This window comes from Cydia amplana, chromosome 8 (genome assembly GCF_948474715.1).
Source record: "Cydia amplana chromosome 8, ilCydAmpl1.1, whole genome shotgun sequence".
In the NCBI taxonomy this organism is placed as follows: Eukaryota; Metazoa; Arthropoda; class Insecta; order Lepidoptera; family Tortricidae; genus Cydia; species Cydia amplana.
The window spans coordinates 3,031,184-3,050,579 of NC_086076.1; the positions used below are offsets into that span (position 1 = coordinate 3,031,184).

At 36.1% G+C, this 19,396-nt stretch overlaps 2 protein-coding genes across 2 annotated transcripts in view; one reads left to right on the forward strand and one right to left on the reverse strand.

The window, feature by feature from the left end:
• LOC134649972 (very long chain fatty acid elongase 7-like) overlaps positions 1–19,396 on the forward strand; it is a 144,437-nt gene that overhangs the window by 30,834 nt on the left and 94,207 nt on the right. The window lies entirely within an intron of this gene.
• On the reverse strand, positions 38–6,294 carry LOC134649984 (very long chain fatty acid elongase 7-like). Its single transcript, XM_063504799.1, has 5 exons — positions 6,105–6,294; positions 4,446–4,514; positions 3,767–3,963; positions 2,903–3,005; positions 38–219 (listed from the first exon to the last, which is right to left on the reverse strand). Exons 1-5 carry the CDS (start codon positions 6,192–6,194, stop codon positions 52–54), a joined length of 627 nt encoding a protein of 208 aa, XP_063360869.1. The 5' UTR covers positions 6,195–6,294; the 3' UTR covers positions 38–51.

Here is a 19,396-nt window from a genome sequence, read left to right on the forward strand (position 1 = left end):
TAAAAAAACATACAATAATAATCAATCGCAGATTCCCTTTTATTAATCTTTTCATTCTCTCCTTCTCTTGTTTGTATAACTGTTGAAGTAGAATTTAAGAAAGAGGAAGAAGAATGAACCGATGCTGAAGATGCAGAAGTAGTGGAAGAAAGCAGGCAGCGGGCAGGGGGTTAACTTTTGTTGGTAGTACAGGTGAGAAATTACTAGAATGAATTGTACCTGGAAATAAAATAAATATTATGAAATTTATGAAGTAAGGTTTATTCAGGTAATTCCGGAAATCGGGTAATCCCGCAAAATCATTGTAAAATCACTCATATTCCGTTGTAGTAATAGTCAGCTTTCGGAACTATCCGCCACTATTCGTCATTCGGAAATACCCGAATACACCTTATGTTTGACACATAATAGTTAGGTACCTACATTTCGGTTTTGCATATACAAGGTGTCCCAAGAAGTAGTGATATACTGAAGCTGGGAGGTAGAGGACCTAGAGGGCTATCTGAATCACCCCCATGTATGTTCCGCGATTTTTCGTATTTTCGGAGTTATGATTTTTTTTAATTTTTCACCTATCGCCGAGTACGATGAGATTTTTATTTATGGTGACGTGAATTATTGCGGTAGATGCTTGATTTTGTTTGTGTGCTAAGCTGATAAATAGGCCAATTCAGTTTGGTAACATTTACCATCGTTAGATCTTTGAATGGAATTAAAAAAAAATTAATGCCAAGAAAGATAAAATTACCCAGTATGTTCACAACTTCAAGGGCGCTTAAAAAAATAAAACATACTGGGTAATTTGTATGGTATCGTACTCGGCGATAGGTGAAAAAGGAAATAAATAAAATAAATACTACGATTGATGCTTTTTTATTTAAATGAAGGGTTCCGTATTTAGGCGATTTATGACGTATAAAAAAAAACTACTTACTAGATCTCGTTCAAACCAATTTTCGGTGGAAGTTTACTAGGTAATGTACATCATATATTTTTTTTAGTTTTATCATTCTCTTATTTTAGAAGTTACAGGGGGGGGGGACACACATTTTACCACTTTGGAAGTGTCTCTCGCGCAAACTATTCAGTTTAGAAAAAAATGATATTAGAAACCCCAATATCATTTTTGAAGACCTATCCATAGATACCCCACACGTATGGGTTTGATGAAAAAAAAATTTTGAGTTTCAGTTCGAAGTATGGGGAACCCCAAAAATTTATTGTTTTTTTTTCTATTTTTGTGTGAAAATCTTAATGCGGTTTACAGAATACATCTACTTACCAAGTTTCAACAATATAGTACTTATAGATTCGGAGAAAAGTGGCTGTAACATACGGACGGACAGACAGACGGACAGACAGACAGACAGACATGACGAATCTATAAGGGTTCCGTTTTTTGCCATTTGTCTACGGAACCCTAATAAAAAAAATCATAACTCCGAAAATATGAAAAATCGCGGAACATACATGGGGGTGATTCAGATAGCCCTCTAGATCCTCTACCTCCCAGCTTCAGTATATCACTACTTATTGGGACACCTTGTATAAGGCTCACGGTCCTATCAGTGGTACTAAATACTTCAATGCAATTTGAATAGGAAATTGGAACAAAGTAATAGTTTGTATTCCTTTAATTATGTTTGATTTTAAAACATAAGAAATTCAACCAAATTTCCTACACTTTCAATTTTTTTTTAAGTATATGGGAATAGGTCTTGGAGGATATATATCATCTCTATCATCTATAATCAAACGGAGACGCCATGTCTGTAATTTTCTGTACAAAACAGTCTGCCGATTTTTGCGAGGGAGGGGAACGTCAAATGTATGCGTAACGTAAAAATAGCCATGTCAGATAAACGTCAGTCCATACATTGTGTATGACCGTTGGCCGGCTATCTTCGACAGAGGGGAAAGCCTGTTAATGGCTACTCCGTTTAGTTGTATCCTCCAAGGAATAGGTAGGCTCCAAGATGGTAGGCCTTAAAGTGTCATTGTATGGAACTTCCTAACTATGTAAACGAAAGTCATTACTAGTAAATTCATATTTTTGACAGTTTCAATATGGCGGTTTGTTTATATTAGTTAGCAAGTTCCATATAATGACACTTTAGGAGGATATGTGATTATAGGTTAATTAGCTACTGGTACTATAATACCAAAGTGCTAGCTAGAAAAGGGTCGAAAGTACATATTGGTCCTTCGAATTTGTACAGCGTTGTATAGTCACCTGCAATAATATGTTACACAATAATTAAGGCCGCAAAAATATCTGACACGATCTTATTTGTAGAGGCATAAGAGCATGTAACATATTTATACGGCCTTCGAAGAGTAACATAATATTATTATTGCAGGTGACTGTACCTACATTATCCGGTAACTAAAACTTAAAAAGTTGATGTTTGGCAATTCAGTTAGGTACCACAGGTACTAGGTTCAGGTAGGTATTCAGTTAGGTAAAATACATGGCGCTGTAAGGACATTTTCAGCTGTCAAACTCGAGGGCCAAATTATTAGATTTAGGCTTAGCACATCGTACACAATGAATTATTGCTACTACAAAAATACCATTGTCTAACAGTTACGAGTAAGTCTACAATGTAAATAAACGCCTGTAATTTTTGTTTTAGCAATTTCGACGAGACTGATATTTGTCGATCAATACAGAATTTATTTACCGCTTTTACCAGCTATGTAATTTAAAATAATAGCGTAATTTGAACTAAATACTAATAGGTACACTGTGCGATTTCAAAAAATAAATTCTTCCGCGACCGCTACTGTTGTGGAATGAGTTTCCTGTCACAGTATTTTGTTCAAAAAACGAGTGTGATTTATTTGGTGTATAAGGTATATGTGTATAAGCTACGGTGGCCGTTTAATACACTAGACTTACCAATTGAATCTTAGTGACATGTTTCTTCCACCAAACATATTTTTGATACTCTGGGCCCATGGAACTGATCCCATAATACGCGTACATGATCACGTGGACGAGACTGTTGAACAAGCAAATAATTACATAATGATAATTATAACGAATGCTTGATGTTGTCGAATGGGGCGGATTAAAATGGGGCGGAAAAGAGACGTAGTATGAGACTTCAAGAAAATTTAAGAAATATCACACTAATGTAATGACGGAAATGGCATTTTAAGAGCCAACAGGAGCTAAGATTAAAATATTTTAGGTAAATATACCCGTCTCGCTAACGGAAGCGGCTCCTAAAACTAGTGCGATAAGGACAAGGCGAAAAATCCTGCGTAAAAATATCAAAAATCGAGGTTTCGTACTCGACTGTTTCCTCCTCCAAAACTTAACCAATCGTAACCAAATTTGGAAATCTAAATGATTATGACATTATCTGTGTCGGACCGTTTTGCTTTTTTGACTAATTGATGTCAGTTTTGAATAGCACGCCTCTCATTGCGGCATAGTCAATTAGGCCATTTTGGCCATTTTTGAAGGGCTCTAGCGCCTTAAAAAACAAAAATATCAAAAAAAGCAAAACGGTCCGACACAGATATTGACAATATTAATCTGTGTTGAAAAAATCATTGCTCTAGCTTCAAAACCCACGGAGGAAACAGTCGAGTACATTTCTATGGAGAAATGACCACTCCTGTTGGCTCTTAAGAACACTTGAGCTGTTGCAGTGTTGTTTCATTGGGTTGCATTCCTGCCCTACGAGTAGATAGGTCTTGGTAACTTTTCCTTTCAAATATGACATGCATTTTAGATAATGAGACCTAAAATTACCTATTAAGCAGCCCCACCACCACAAAGTGGTCAGTCGGGTGATACATCAGATGCAGCCACGTCCAGGACACCATGGCCGTATGATGGTACAGGTGGAGGAATGTCACCTGGTTGTCCTTCTTCCGGAGCACGAAGAACACCGTGTCGAGGAGGTCCAGGTGCTTCGCGATGAAGTAGGGGTAGATCTCTTTGATGACCTGGGGGTACAGAATAAATAATAGTACTAGGTACAGAAGATGCACTCTCTAACAAAACGCGTCTATTAGGACAGATACGACGAGCGCGAGCAGGCGTCCCCATTCCGTAGCGGTGGGTGGCAACTACTATGCTATACGCAAGCCACCAAAATTGGTGTGGGCTGCATGTAGGTACTTGTAGCGATGCGACGAATTCGTAGAGTAAGCCACGCACGCTGGGGGTTTCATATCGTAAGTACCTATTTACAAAATCATACAGGACTCTTGCCCTTGTATATTAATTAGGTACTAACGACCCGCCCCGGCTTACACAAAACCTTAACAAATTATACCTACACTTAAACCTTTCTCAAGAATCACTATTGATAGGTGAAAATCCGCTCAGTAGTATTCGAGTTTATCGCGAACATACATACACACAAACAGACAGACGCGGCGGGGGACTTTGATTAGTTAAGTAAATAACTTGAATACAAACATACTCCTTGCAGGTCCTCTCCTTGGGGACATCTTGTAGTGATGACGCCATGTTTCACGATATATCTGGCGTACTGCGGAAGAAAAATAACTATAATAATTAGTCAATAACAAGTACAAAAATAACAACTTTAACACAACGTTTTAAACAATGACATAATTTACAATGTCTTCAAAATGGAACCCCGGGCAACATGGAACAATATAGAATAAGCAAAATAGTATAAAAATTTAAATAACGTAATAAACTTGGTCAAGCAGATCTTGTCAGTAGAAAAAGGCGGCAAATTTGAATAAATTTGAATAATAGGCGCGAAGGGATATCGTCCCATAGAAAATTTGAATCCCACCAAAAACATTTTCATGTAAAATGTTGCCAAGACGAAACCATAAGGCTCGCACTGACAAAAAGTTATCAGATCTCTTGTAGAGCCAAGCTTCTAACTCTACAGGCCCTACCTTCACAGACTCTACACCTTAGTCCAAATATGTGGTTTGACCGTTTCGTCACATGGGCGTTAGGTGAAAAATGTATTCACTATTCATTATTTTTTATTATGAAATAGTTCTTGTAATATTGAAACGGCCAAGCCACATATTTTGACTAAGGTGTAGAGTCTGTGAAGGTAGGGCCTGTAGAGTTAGAAGCTTGGCTCTACAAGAGATCTGATAACTTTTTGTCAGTGCGAGCCTTATGGTTTCGTCTTGGCAACATTTTACATGAAAATGTTTTTGGTGGGATTTCACATCTTTTTGTAAGTTGCTTATGACAATCTTCTGATTTAAAGGGTTGCGGGTGATTTACTATTAAAAATCCTGAAATACGTACCTGGGGGCATATTTTATATACAATCTGCTTTTTACTGATTCCCCATACAAACTTCAACCCCCTTTTTCCCCTAACGCCTTTTCCACCCCTTTTCACCCTTACGGGGTGATTTTGGGGTTGAAACTATTTTATATCCTTCTCCATAACAATAACTATCTACATACCATACCAAATTTCAACTAAATCGGTACCGCGGTTATTGATTTCCCATGAAAAATTTCACCTCCCTTTTCACCCCCTTAGGGGCTAATAATTTAAAGTTTTTGAATTTTGTTGTTGTTTGTGGACTAATACTATCTCACATACCAAATTTCAGCTTCCTAGGACTTCAGGAAGTACCCTAGAGGTTTTGATGATCAACAGTGAGTGAGTGAGTCAGTGACGAAATCGGGGTTTTTTAGACATTAATAAAATCTTAAGTATAAGAGCTATGCAATTTAAATTTTTTATGCTTAATAAGTCCACTCTTGACATCATATCCCGAGAGTTTTGTTTATCTGGTATAATCCAAACCCAAGTTAAGAGGGTTCAGAAAAACGATGAAGCGCTTCGAGAAAAGGTAAGTAGTGCCCTTGCGCTTCGCTTTGCTCGTCTTGGCGGGGGCCCTACCGTGCCCCCAGATTTCGCGCCTTTTTCTACTGACAAGATCTGCTTGACCGTCTATATCTGAAAAACATAATAAGTGAATACTCAATGACCTTCCATACAGAAGGTATACAATTCTGATACACATCTACTGACTTTCCGGTGTCACATACTCGTTACATTTGGTAGTGTGTGTTGTATGTATTTATAACTGATGTCTGGAATTACCATAACATTGTTATATACTTACTAGAAATACGATGTACGCCGAAGACAGGACTTGAAAAGCGTTATATTTGGTTAAAATACTCTTTAAGCTGTATGGTTCTCTGTTCTTCATATAGTTTGGCAATATCTTTAGAACTACCAATAGATACAGAGCTAGAACTAATCCTAAACCTATTGAGGTTTCTGTGAGACTCCATCTTTTGATGATATCTGTAAAACAAAATACATTTATTTTCACAACTACATAAAATGGATTGATTACAGAAAAATAACACCTTTTACGCAATAAGATGAGACAAAAATCGGATAGAAAACGTACCGTAGGTACATGGTAAGATAATACGTAAGTTACTTAGTTAAAAATAATTTTAGTTTTATATTTCGTCCGGTTGACGTTAAATACAAATATCATATGCTTGTTTGCCACCTATGTGGTATAAAAAAAAAAAAAAAAATCAAGGTCCCATGTTTGTTATTGTTATTAGTTTCCTAAATTCACCAACACTCTATGGCTATAAGTAATTAAAATTTCATGGCTGTCAGCACACTATCCTATTATAATAAACAGGTAGCACGTATTTTGACTGGCATAATATTATTAGTATTTTATTACTATAGGAAATCGTATTAGACCAATTGGGCATAGGTAGTAACAATATTATAATTGTTTGTTTTATTAAATTATATAAAAACGGGTCACTCACTTATTTTAAGTCGAAAACGCTCGACATGTTTCACTCCGTATCGAGGAAATGTGTCTATGTGTATTTAATAAGTCTGTGTCTCACGGAAGTTTTGTTGCTAAAATTATTTGTTTTCTAGAGCATAAAGGAAGTGTGGAAATTCCATATAATAATCTTGCCCCGTTATCCATCTTACTTCACCTTACCTTAATTTAAAAATTTCAATAAATTTGCTCACCATTATCATCGATAAGACTTATTTGTTCACTGTTCACTTCATATGCAGTTTTTAATTTTACATAATCCATTATTAAAATAAACAATAATCTATTTTTATTTATCTGTTTTATTTATCAGAAAATCAACAGAGAAATTTCGAAATACCTATTAACATAGTCACGGTTGCTTTTATACTGAAATTAAACTTGAAATGTTTTCTAGCTCATTAGCTGACTTTTAAGTAGATTGATTAGTGATTTCAGTGGTCATTCGCCTTTGTATGTTAATATTATTAACTAACACCTAACAATGCGCTAGAAAGGGATAACAGTCGAAATACAGTGCAGTTTAATTTCGAATTTAGTACTACTAAGATGTAAGGTTGAAAATTAACTAAATGATTTTGAAATTTGTAATGCGTTATTTTATGCATAAGGTCAGGAAGTAAATAATTAATTATCTATTATCATTGTCGGACATGTACAGTCAGCATCATAAGCTGCTAAGCGGGCCTGGTGTTCAAAATGATCTTGACGCGACATTATTGTTAAGAGAATAAGAGCGTGTTAAGGTAATTTTGAACACCTCGCCCGCTTAGCAACCTCTGTTGCTGACTGTGCCTACGGAATTGGTACCTGTGTACTGTGATACTGTACGGTTACCATCAGTTTGTCACTGACATAAACGCCGTCGAGAACGTAATTTACTTTCTATACATCCCGTTTGCACTAATGTGGGAGTGCGAGCGAGATGTATAGAAAGTAAATTACGTTCTCGACGGCGTTTATGTCAGTGACAAACTGATGGTAACCGTACTGGGATAAATGGCTATAGTTTGTCTAAAACGCCTTATAATATAAAACTAACCATTTTTATATTTAGCATTGGGGTTTTTAGATAGATTTGTCACGTAACAGACAAGTAAGATTTTCTTATGATTTCACTAATAATAATTATATTTTTTTCTCTCTGGAGGGAAAACATCTTAATTATTTTTAAATAAAAATCCTATACAAAACTTACTACTTACATGAAATAATTTCAAAGTCATAATTTTAAACGAATGCGGGACTTTATCGCGTAAACTTACGTTTTTTTAAATATTTGGCCTGACTTTTCATTTTGTTTCGTGAGTGAATATCGTGTTGGTCTAAATCAACATAATTTCAAAGTCAACATTCAGAAAATAATTGCTTAATCTAGCGATAGCGACAAACAATCCAAATAGAAATCATAGTTTATTTTTTTTATTATGAGTGTAACGTCAATCATCTATTGATTGAATTTTTTTTTTAAGAAACTTACAGTTTCAAAACGTTGGATGTAGCTTAGCTCCGTACGAAACGGAACCTACTAAATACTTAAATAGTAATTCGAGATATCTATTAAACGTTTCCATGAATTGTTTCAGTAGGCTATTTCTCCCTTGTGGCAACTTCTCCGGAATGACCCAATTATACTAACATAAATAAATATAAATGCTCTGGCTGTAAAACTTATTCCTTTCTACATTGCTAGTTGAACATACTAGCCAGAAAAGTAAAAATTGTAAAACGTTTAAAAGTTTTCTTTTTTTCACTTATTCTATGCTACACTGGTCACAAACAATTGAATTGATATTTACTTAATTTACAAAAAAAACGGTCAAGAGCATGTCGGGTCAGGCTGAGTATAGAATTTCGTAGTTAGGGTCACCCGTCACCCCACACTAGCGTCTTTTGATTTTGAGCATCGGTGTCTATAGTTCGTTTTTTTTAGCATTAGAAAGAACTTGCAAGAAGGTAAGCGATCTTGACATGTCTTTTAATTGAAAAACGCTTTTTAAAAATCAAAAACTATTACTTATGAAAGCAGAAGAATATAAATGATCGTATTAGATTCATAATTGTTACATATTTGCCGTAACTTATTTTTAAAATGTGTTTTTCAATTAAAAGACACGTCAAGATTGTTTACCTTATTTCTAATGTTAAAAAAAACGAACTTATATTCAGCGATATGGACAATGGCGACGCTGCGCATGCGCCAACGTTGCATCGAGCTGCAGCCATAGAATTGAGTATCATTTAAGAAGTTATTCACTTTATGGTTGTTGAAAAAACTTATTTCTTTTGAAATACCTATCTAATGACACCCCACAACACAGGGTTAAATAAAATAAAATCATCCCCACTTTACATGAAGGCGAGGTAACCATTTTTTTGTGTTATGTACAAAACTTTGTTTTTTCTACTTTTTAATTTACCACTTTGTGGGCATGATGTACTGTGGTAAATTTAATTATGGTAAAAAGTGCCTACGCAAATGTTAACTACTCTAGTGAAGTTAGTTTCTATTCACTATCATGAAGGCACTTTAAATATAGTGAGTGCTGGTGGCTGAGTGGAAAGGTGGTGTCCAACCCGGAGTTCGGAGGTCGTGAATTCGAATCCAACTTATTTATGTAACATCAATATAATTAGGTATTAATTAACACGAATAATATTGTTATTAACTTGGTAAATGATGTGTCTTCCCTTTTATCTAATTATAGATAGATAGAATACTCGTTATTGGCACACCTCAGTAAAAAGAAAAAAAAAGAAAAGAACAATTGAATAAATGTAGATGTAATTAATGTTAAGTAATAAAATTATACACTTTAAAAAACAAACGCTTCATTCTGACTCTGGGTATGTCTCCTACCCCTTCACCAGTTACAAACTTTAACTAAGACCACAAATATAATACGTATGTACCATCAAATCTAGGTATTTAATACGCACACCATAAACCCTTTACAAACACGCCGACTCTCGGCCTGATTCGAACTTGAAGATACATCAGAATTTGCTAAAGATACGACTTGGATCGGCTATGTCAGTGTCAAAAGAAACGTCTCTTCAGACTTAAACGTCACTTTACAAACTGACATTATCCGATCCATATCGTATCTTTAGCAAATTTTTGACGTATCCTAAAGTTCGAATCAGACCAGCTATCATGGTCGCATTTTTATCACCTGTCATGCTATGCGTCACTTTCGCACTTACATATTTGTTAGAACGTGACAGCCATAGTGACAAATGATAAAGAGCCGGCCATCTTAGCCCTAGGACGTCTGTTGTTGAACAATTCGATTCGCACATGTAACATCTTGTGAAACCTAGGTAAACTGCGAGGATTTCATTTGAAACTGTCTTCTGAGAAGTCAATGAAATAAAGGGCAAGTATTGTGTCGTTTGATTGAGGTGTTTCATCATTATTCTATGTATTATATACATTTTCATCACAATTGTACGACGTACGTACTCGTAATAGATGTTATTCCATGCAGGTTTGTTGATGTGAATCTCACGAATACCTATAACCTTTTTTTATAGAACACATAAAGCAAACTATGATAATACCTATGTAGGTACAGTCGACGTCAAAGATATAAAAATGGCCTGGATGGCTTCGAGAAAAGGATTCCGGTTCGTTACAGCCAAATATCATAATGCCCTTTTACATATTTTACTCAATCTCAAATTGTGTTAGTTCCAAAATGCCTAAGTTCCCAAATTGACTTATTTTCAATACAATAAAATGTCATAACACAGACAAGACATCCTCTAGACTGAGCATAGTAACGCTACCCCCTCTGCCACTATATACGGTAGTTTTACTCCATCTTCGAGTCAAAGTGTCAGAATCCCGTGCCGTGATTGGTCCGTGTCTTTGAACGGACCAATCACGGCACGGGATTCGCTCACCTCGTCCCCCCGCACCCCCGTATTTTTGGCAGCATCGGTTTCATGAAATAATTGCTCTAAACTCTATCTAGAGGATTCCTAGTCTATGTGTCATAATAACATAACATTTACACATTCCCTGTCTGTCAAGCCGCGGTTCTGGGTTCGAATCCTAGCAAGGGCATTTATTTGTGTGATGAGCACAGATATTTGTTCCTGAGTCTTGGGTGTTTTCTATGTATTTATGTATTTGTATATTACATATATCGTTGTCTGAGTACCCACAACACGAGCCTTTTTGAGCTTACTCTGGGACTTAGTCAATCTGTGTCAAGAATGTCCTGTATAATATTTATTAATTTATTTATCCGATATCCAAATTGTATAGTTGGTAAAATGAAGAATAACTTTAAATACCGAATTATTATTAAGACTGAAAGTGAAAATGCATTAGTTTCATAATAACCAAAATTCAAAAAAAGCGGCCAAGTGCGAGTCGGACTCGCCCATGAAGGGTTCCGTATTTAAGCGATTTATGACGTATTAAAAAAAAACTACTTACTAGATCTCGTTCAAACCAATTTTCGGTGGAAGTTTACATGGTAATGTACATCATATATTTTTTTTAGTTTTATCATTCTCTTATTTTAGAAGTTACAGGGGGGGGGACACACATTTTACCACTTTGGAAGTGTCTCTCGCGCAAACTATTCAGTTTAGAAAAAAATGATATTAGAAACCTCAATATCATTTTTGAAGACCTATCCATAGATACCCCACACGTATGGGTTTGATGAAAAAAAAAATTTTGAGTTTCAGTTCGAAGTATGGGGAACCCCAAAAATTTATTGTTTTTTTTCTATTTTTGTCTGAAAATCTTAATGCGGTTCACAGAATACATCTACTTACCAAGTTTCAACAGTATAGTTCTTATAGTTTCGGAGAAAAGTGGCTGTGACATACGGACGGACAGACAGACGGACAGACAGACAGACAGACATGACGAATCTATAAGGGTTCCGTTTTTTGCCATTTGGCTACGGAACCCTAAAAACCTTTTGTTGACAGGCCCAAAGATCAAAGTGACACTGTCTCATAATATGTAGGCTAAAATTTTAACCACGCAGTATTTTTAGTGTTACGTATTTATAAATGTACAGAATAAAAATAGTAACAAGAAGAAAATTGGGATGCCGTTGATAATTAATTTAATTACTCATTGCTTAAAAACTGTAAACTACAAGTTCAACATAATTTTATATATTTTCCATAGATACTGAGTTTAAATATTTTGACAATGTGACGTTTTTGTATCTAGTTAATTTGAGTTTTAGACATTTTGGGAAATGGTATAATTGAAAATTCATCAAAACATGACCAAGTCAAGTTTTAGACATTTTGGGAAATAGTAGAATTCAAAACGCTATAGAGTCTAAATGAATTATAGTCATATTAAGAATACGGTAATTTTAGAAGTAGGTAAGTCATTTCGAGCTTTAGACATTATGAGAATAATCTGTTTTGACATTCTGATATTTTAGGAACACGTTATTATGATATTTGGCTGTAACGAACCGGAATCACTTTTTCGCCTTACTCTTTCATAATAAGGCGAAAAATGTAATCATATCTTTGACGTCGACTATAATATAGGTATGCGACAGTAATGTTTATTTAGAATGATGTCAATGTCAAATACATTATCATTGGACATTTGTATCCTAAAATAACTTGATTTATGTTTCCTTTCAAAAAGAGTTAAACGACCTTGCATCCACCTGTATTAATTGTTTGCCTATTTCACAAATCATACCTCATCGGGTCACACCTCTCTCAAACCATGTCAAGTTTACACTCAACACGGATTGTCACGTAATCTTAACGACCCGGCAGCTTTTTTCGCGACGTCTTCGCTGTTTTACGCTATGATAATCTGATGCCTCTTGAAAGCAATAGGGCGTAAGTTTCATACATAAACAGGCACATTTGACATTTTGCTATTCAGTACGTAATTGGTGAGAATAATTATGGATGCTTGTCTTTATTTACGATAGTGCGATTGAGATCGTAATTATTTTCAATTTGTCCTGAATTTATTGTAGTATTTTGGATATTTTTCCTGATCTTAAAGAGGCGATGGAATTATGTTGACAGGGAAATTAATAAAGATCTTTAAATGTCAAGTTTTTACAGTTCGCGACCGTTCGGGCCCGGCCACATGTCAGCGGTGCGGCGCCGCCGCCGCCGCGCGGCGCGGCACCGCAGAAATCTGCGGCGACGCCCGCCGCAACGCAAAATTTTGCGGTGCCGCGCTGCGGCGCCGCAAAGCGGTGCGCGGCGCCGCGCGCGGTGCCGCAAAGCGGTGAGTTTCGCCGCGCGCGGTGCCGCAAAGCGGTGAGTTTCGCCGCGCGCGGTGCCGCCAAGCGACGTGCGGCGCCGCGTACGATGTCAAGCTGCATAGTAAAGAATAAAATTCGACTACCAGTTGTTTAATCAGACATGGATCCCTTCACACGTGTTCTGCTCTTGCTGTTGTTATAGCGATAGCGGTTCGCCAAAAAACGCTGCACATGGTGTTAAAGGTATGAAAATCGGTACGATTGAGCTTTAGGACATTTGAAACAATTTGACCCGAAGCACCAACAAATAAAAAAAACGAGAGGAGTTATGACGTCATCTTTTTTTTTGTATGAAATTTAAAAAAAAATTGTTTAGAAACCTATCGTGTGTAGTATTAAACGAAAGGGCTTTCTGAGCCGATTCCAAAAATATATCACATCATTACATTTGAGTCATTTTTTTTTAATTATAATAAAAATATTTTTCAAAACATACCAAGTTTGGGTTTCTCCAGATACAATACCGTTAATTTTTTTTTTTTGTTAAATATACCTCAAATTATACCTAATATCCTCATATCTAATTCTAATAAAGCAATTTTGAAAATATTTACATTTAGTATATTTGTTTTAATTTTTTCTACTCCCGTATCTTTATTTGTCATTTAAAAGGTCATCATACACACACCTTTAAACCCCTATGTTATAGTTGTCAAGACAAGTCTTTAGTCTATTCCCCAAAAAAGTATTTGTGCATACACGCAGTATCTTTTTGGTACTTTTACGATACTTCGTGTAATCACCACTTAAAAAATATTGTATGAAATACATTGTTGCAAACCTAATTTTAATTGATTGATGAGTACTAAGTGCATTGCTGCCAATTTACAAAATATTCGTTAGGTTCTATAGTAGAAACAATAAAATTCCTTCAGAAGTCAGAAACGCGCATGTGACACCCGTAATATAGCAAGATCCATAGACTACGAACACCGCTTAGCGTTGCTTGTTAGTCTCCATAGGCTACTGTGGCCAAAATCGAGAAAAAAAAAACTATCCAAAATTGTAATTTAACTAAGAGCAAGTACCAGGGCCTCATGAGTTACTAGAAGGTGTCGCTGACCATCCGGCCGTGGGGCGCGGGGCGCGGTGGCCGAGTCGCGTATCTTAGCTGTAGGTATACTTTTGGTTTGTTTACCTACATATATGTCCTATATAATTTCCACTTGTTTAAAGTATTATTTTTTTTGAATGAAAAATATTTGTTAAATTTACAATTTTTTTTTCAAAGTAAGTAAGTGCTTGGTCGTAGAAAAAGTATTGTATGCAACGTTGTTTAACTGAGTCAAAAAATACTCGTGGCGTCTTTATTAACAATTTTCGGCTTCGCCTCAAATTGTTACTCACGCCACTCGTCTTTTTTTTTGACCCCTCTTAAACAACGGTTGCATAAAATACTATTTCAATTTTACAAAGTGTAATAATACCCCTGCCGAATTATACTCATAATGTCATTCGGGTAAAATAAGAGTATTGAAACTTGGTTTACATGTTCCTTTGGTAATATCTAAGCTTTAAGTAAGAAAAAGTTCTCATAAGTGGGGGGTGGAGAACTCGGGGAAAGGGGGGGGGGGGGGTTAAAGGTGAGATTTTTCAGTTAATTCTTACATAAATAATTTTTACTACGACTTATAGATTCCGAGATATAAGCGACTTTCTGGAAAAACCGTTATACTTATATTAATTTTATGCTTTCTATTTAAATATTTAATTGAGAGATTCATAGATCACACTTTGTAAAATTGAAAAATTTAAAAAAAAGTACTTGATGAAATTATTTTCAAAATTGCTTTCTTAGGGTTAGATACCTAATATCCTAATAGGATAATAGGAATAATAGGATATTAGGTATAATTTGAGGTATATTTTACAAAAAAATATTGAACGGTATTGTATCTGGAGAAGCCCAAACTTGGTATGTTTTGAAAATTATTTTTATTATAATTAAAAAAAACCGGCCAAGTGCGAGTCGGACTCGCGTTCCAAGGGTTCAGCACAATACACAATTTTTAACAATATGTTTTTTTTAATGAAAAGTCAGTAAAATGTCTTTAAAAAACCCGTAGGGGTCGGATCAAAAACTAAGTACTTAAGTCCGACTCACGCTTGACTGCATATTTCTAATAGGTTTTCCTGTCATTTATAGGTAAAGAACTATTTAGTGTATTTTTTCAATATTTTAGACCCAGTACCTAGTTTCAGAGATAAAGAGGGGGAAAGGGTCATTTTTTTTTCTATTTTCTTGAATAACTGCTAAACTATTTATCTTAAAATGATCATTCCAAATTTTAATTAATAATTAAATTAATAAACTTTACTTTGAAACACTTTTAGGTACAGAAATTTACAAACTTTTCTCAAAATGAGCTCTTTCATTTGATATGTAACACGATATCTTAGTTTGAAAAACTTTATTTTTTAATTTGCTTTTTTACCCCCCAAAAGTGGCCTACATATTTAAAATTCATTTGTTTACGTTACATATATGTCCGTCTTTGGATCACAAACTTACATATGTGTGCCAAATTTCAACTTATTGAAAAGTGAGTAAAATGTCTTTAAAAAACCCGTAGGGGTCGGATCAAAAACTAGTACTTAAGTCCGACTCACGCTTGACTGCACATTTCTAATAGGTTTTCCTGTCATCTATAGGTTAAGAACTATATAGTGTATTTTTTTCATTATTTTAGACCTAGTAGTTTCAGAGATAAAGGGGGGGGAATGGCCATTTTTTGCCTATTTTCTTGAATAACTGCTATTTATCTTAAAATTATAAAAAAATATATATTTGAGATTCTCAAAATGAGCTCTTTCATTTAATATGTAACACGATATAGTTTGAAAAACTTTATTTTTAAATTTCTCTTTTACCCCCCAAAAGTGGCCTTCATATTTAAAATTCATTTATTTACGTTACATGTTCGTCTTTGGGTCACAAACTTACATATGTGTGCCAAATTTCAACTTTATTGGTCCAGTAGTTTCGGAGAAAATAGGCTGTGACAGACGGACGGACAGACAGACGCACGAGTGATCCTATAAGGGTTCCGTTTTTTCCTTTTGAGGTACGGAACCCTAAAAAAAATGACTGAAATGTAATGATATGATATTTTTGGAATCGGCTCAGAAAGCCCTTTCGTTTAATACCACACACGATAGGTTTCAAAACACTTTTTTTTAAATTCCATACAAAAAAGCGGCCAAGTGCGAGTCGGACTCGCCCATGAAGGGTTCCGTATTTAGGCGATTTATGGCGTATTAAAAAAAACTACTTACTAGATCTCGTTCAAACCAATTTTCGGTGGAAGTTTACATGGTAATGTGCATCATCTATTTTTTTTAGTTTTATCATTCTCTTATTTTAGAAGTTACAGGGGGGGGGGACACACATTTTACCACTTTGGAAGTGTCTCTCGCGCAAACTATTCAGTTTAGAAAAAAATGATATTAGAAACCTCAATATCATTTTTGAAGACCTATCCATATACCCCACACGTATGGGTTTGATGAAAAAAAAAATTTTGAGTTTCCCTTCGAAGTATGGGGAACCCCAAAAATTTATTGTTTTTTTTTCTATTTTTGTGTGAAAATCTTAATGCGGTTCACAGAATACATCTACTTACCAAGTTTCAACAGTAGGTATAGTTCTTACAGTTTCGGAGAAAAGTGGCTGTGACATACGGACGGACAGACGGACAGACGGACAGACAGACAGACAGACATGACGAATCTATAAGGGTTCCGTTTTTTGCCATTTGGCTACGGAATCCGAAAAAGATAACTCATCTCATTTTTTTTTAATGGTGCTTCGGGTCAAATTGTTTCAAATATCCTAAAGATCAATCGTACCGATTTTCATACCTTTAACATCATTTGCAGCATTTTACTGAATTTCTCGGTGTACTGCCAGCGCTATTAAGAAGGCGCAGAAATAAAAAAACAATTGAAAAGAAAATTTTGGCTGAACCCATATCTTCGTATAATGAATGAAGATGCAAATCATTTCAAAAGAAAATACGGGCGCGGCACCGCAGAAATCTGCGGCGCCGCACGCCGCTCGGCGGCACCGCGCGCGGCGAAATTCACCGCTTTGCGGCACCGCGCGCGGCGCCGCGCACCGCTTTGCGGCGCCGCAGCGCGGCACCGCAAAATTTTGCGTTGCGGCGGGCGTCGCCGCAGAGCGGTTTGCGGCGCCGCAGATTTCTGCGGTGCCGCGCCGCGCGGCGGCGGCGGCGCCGCACCGCGTACATGTGGCCGGGCCCTTCGAGCCTTATCGGACAAGATAGAGGCCGTGTTTTTATCAGACACAACTTTATTTTATTTTTAAGGAATATTTATTTTTAAGGAAAAACAGTTTATGACTACATATTTGTTTAAAATGAATTGCAAGGCTCAACTATGAGCTCCATCATTCGGCACATGGAGATGGTGGAAAAAGCTCTTGAGTAGGTAGTTGACGAAACTGCACAAGAGATCCCTATGGGTCGAAGTGTATGCGCAAGGGCCCCCGAAAACTATAAGATAAGATGGGAAGTAAGGAAACACAATTGGTCCCTACAATAAATACGTGCTAGAAAATGTATATATAAATTAATGATTTAATTTTTTTACAAATCTTTTAACGATTTATTGCGACTTTCGCGTGGTGGGAGTGGGCAGAATTTGACATTCATATATTTCTAACCTAGATAAGATAAGATAAGATAAGATAAGATAAAAGATAGTTTATTCAAGTAGGCATAATTACAATGCGCTTATGAACGTCAAATAAAGCTAGGTAGACCGGCTCCAACCCTACACCTCTGCCCCGAGAAGATTTAAATCCCCCCTCAATTGGAGGAGGGTATCCCAATATGGGACCGGCAACAAACTCGGCGGGACACATCTTTTCAAAAATAATTACATCTTATAATTAACATGCATTACGAGAAAATAAGGGAAAAAATACAATTTAAATTACTATAGAATTCATGCAATTATACACATAAGGTGTAATAGAAATTTGATTTAGAAAATATACATATGTACATGGAATCATACAAAATCGTAGCTCTTTCAGAAAACATATCAAATTCTTACAAAAAGAAAAGAAAATAAAGTTATTAAAAGAAATGGGAAAACATATTATATAAATCTGATTGATTATTATTAATTACCAACATATAATATTTGATGTGCTTTCCTGCTTACCTGAGCTGTGTCACCTATAACTCTATACATAATACAATGTTTTTAATTGCTACTACTTTTTATTAGTTAGTTTCTGGTTTGGACCATGCAGACATACTTATCCTCGAATCTAAATATTTTAGAAGTTGGTCTCTTAGGGTGAAAATGAGCAGAAAAGTTTTAAGGCACACATGTTGTTTTTCATATTTCAACGTAAATATAACTTGTTATGAGCCAACAGGAGTGGTCATTTCTCCATACAAACGTACTCGACTGTTTCCTCCGTGGGTTTTGAAGCTAGAGCAATGGTTTTCTCAACACAGATTAATATTGTCAATATCTGTGTCGGACCGTTTTGCTTTTTTTGATATTTTTGTTTTTTTAAGGCGCTAGAGCCCTTCAAAAATGGCCAAAATGGCCTAATTGACTATGCCGCAATGAGAGGCTTGCTATTCAAAACTGACATCAATTAGTCAAAAAAGCAAAACGGTCCGACACAGATAATGTCATAATCATTTAGATTTCCAAATTTGGTTACGATTAGTTAAGTTTTGGAGGAGGAAACAGTCGAGTACGAAACCTCGATTTTTGATATTTTTACGCAGGATTTTTCGCCTTGTCCTTATCGCACTAGTTTTAGGAGCCGCTTCCGTTAGCGAGACGGGTATATTTACCTAAAATATTTTAATCTTAGCTCCTGTTGGCTCTTATAGGAAAACTTCCGTCTCCAGATCCATTTTAAATATTTGCCGCGATGTATCTGTTGCCCTTCGGCCCTTCCTGATGTCTTGACAGCCGTCATCCGAGCCCTGACATATACGCACGATAAAATCACTTCGCAAATGTCAGAATCGCTAAATTGACAGTTATGGCGTAAGCATCTCGAGATAATGAGTTGTTATTTGTTTTACAAGGGGGCAAACTTGTTGTTTAAAGCCTGACCAGCACGGATATCATGGTCGCATATGTCACCTGTCATGTGTCACTTTCGCACTTTCATACTTGTTACAACGTGGCAGGCATGGTGACAAATGATAAAGAGCCGCCATCTTAGTGTAAGGCCTGAGTGGACGCTCGAAGCGGAGCGTTCGGCGGGGCATGCAGCGTGGCGTCGGGCTCTCAAAGGATTTG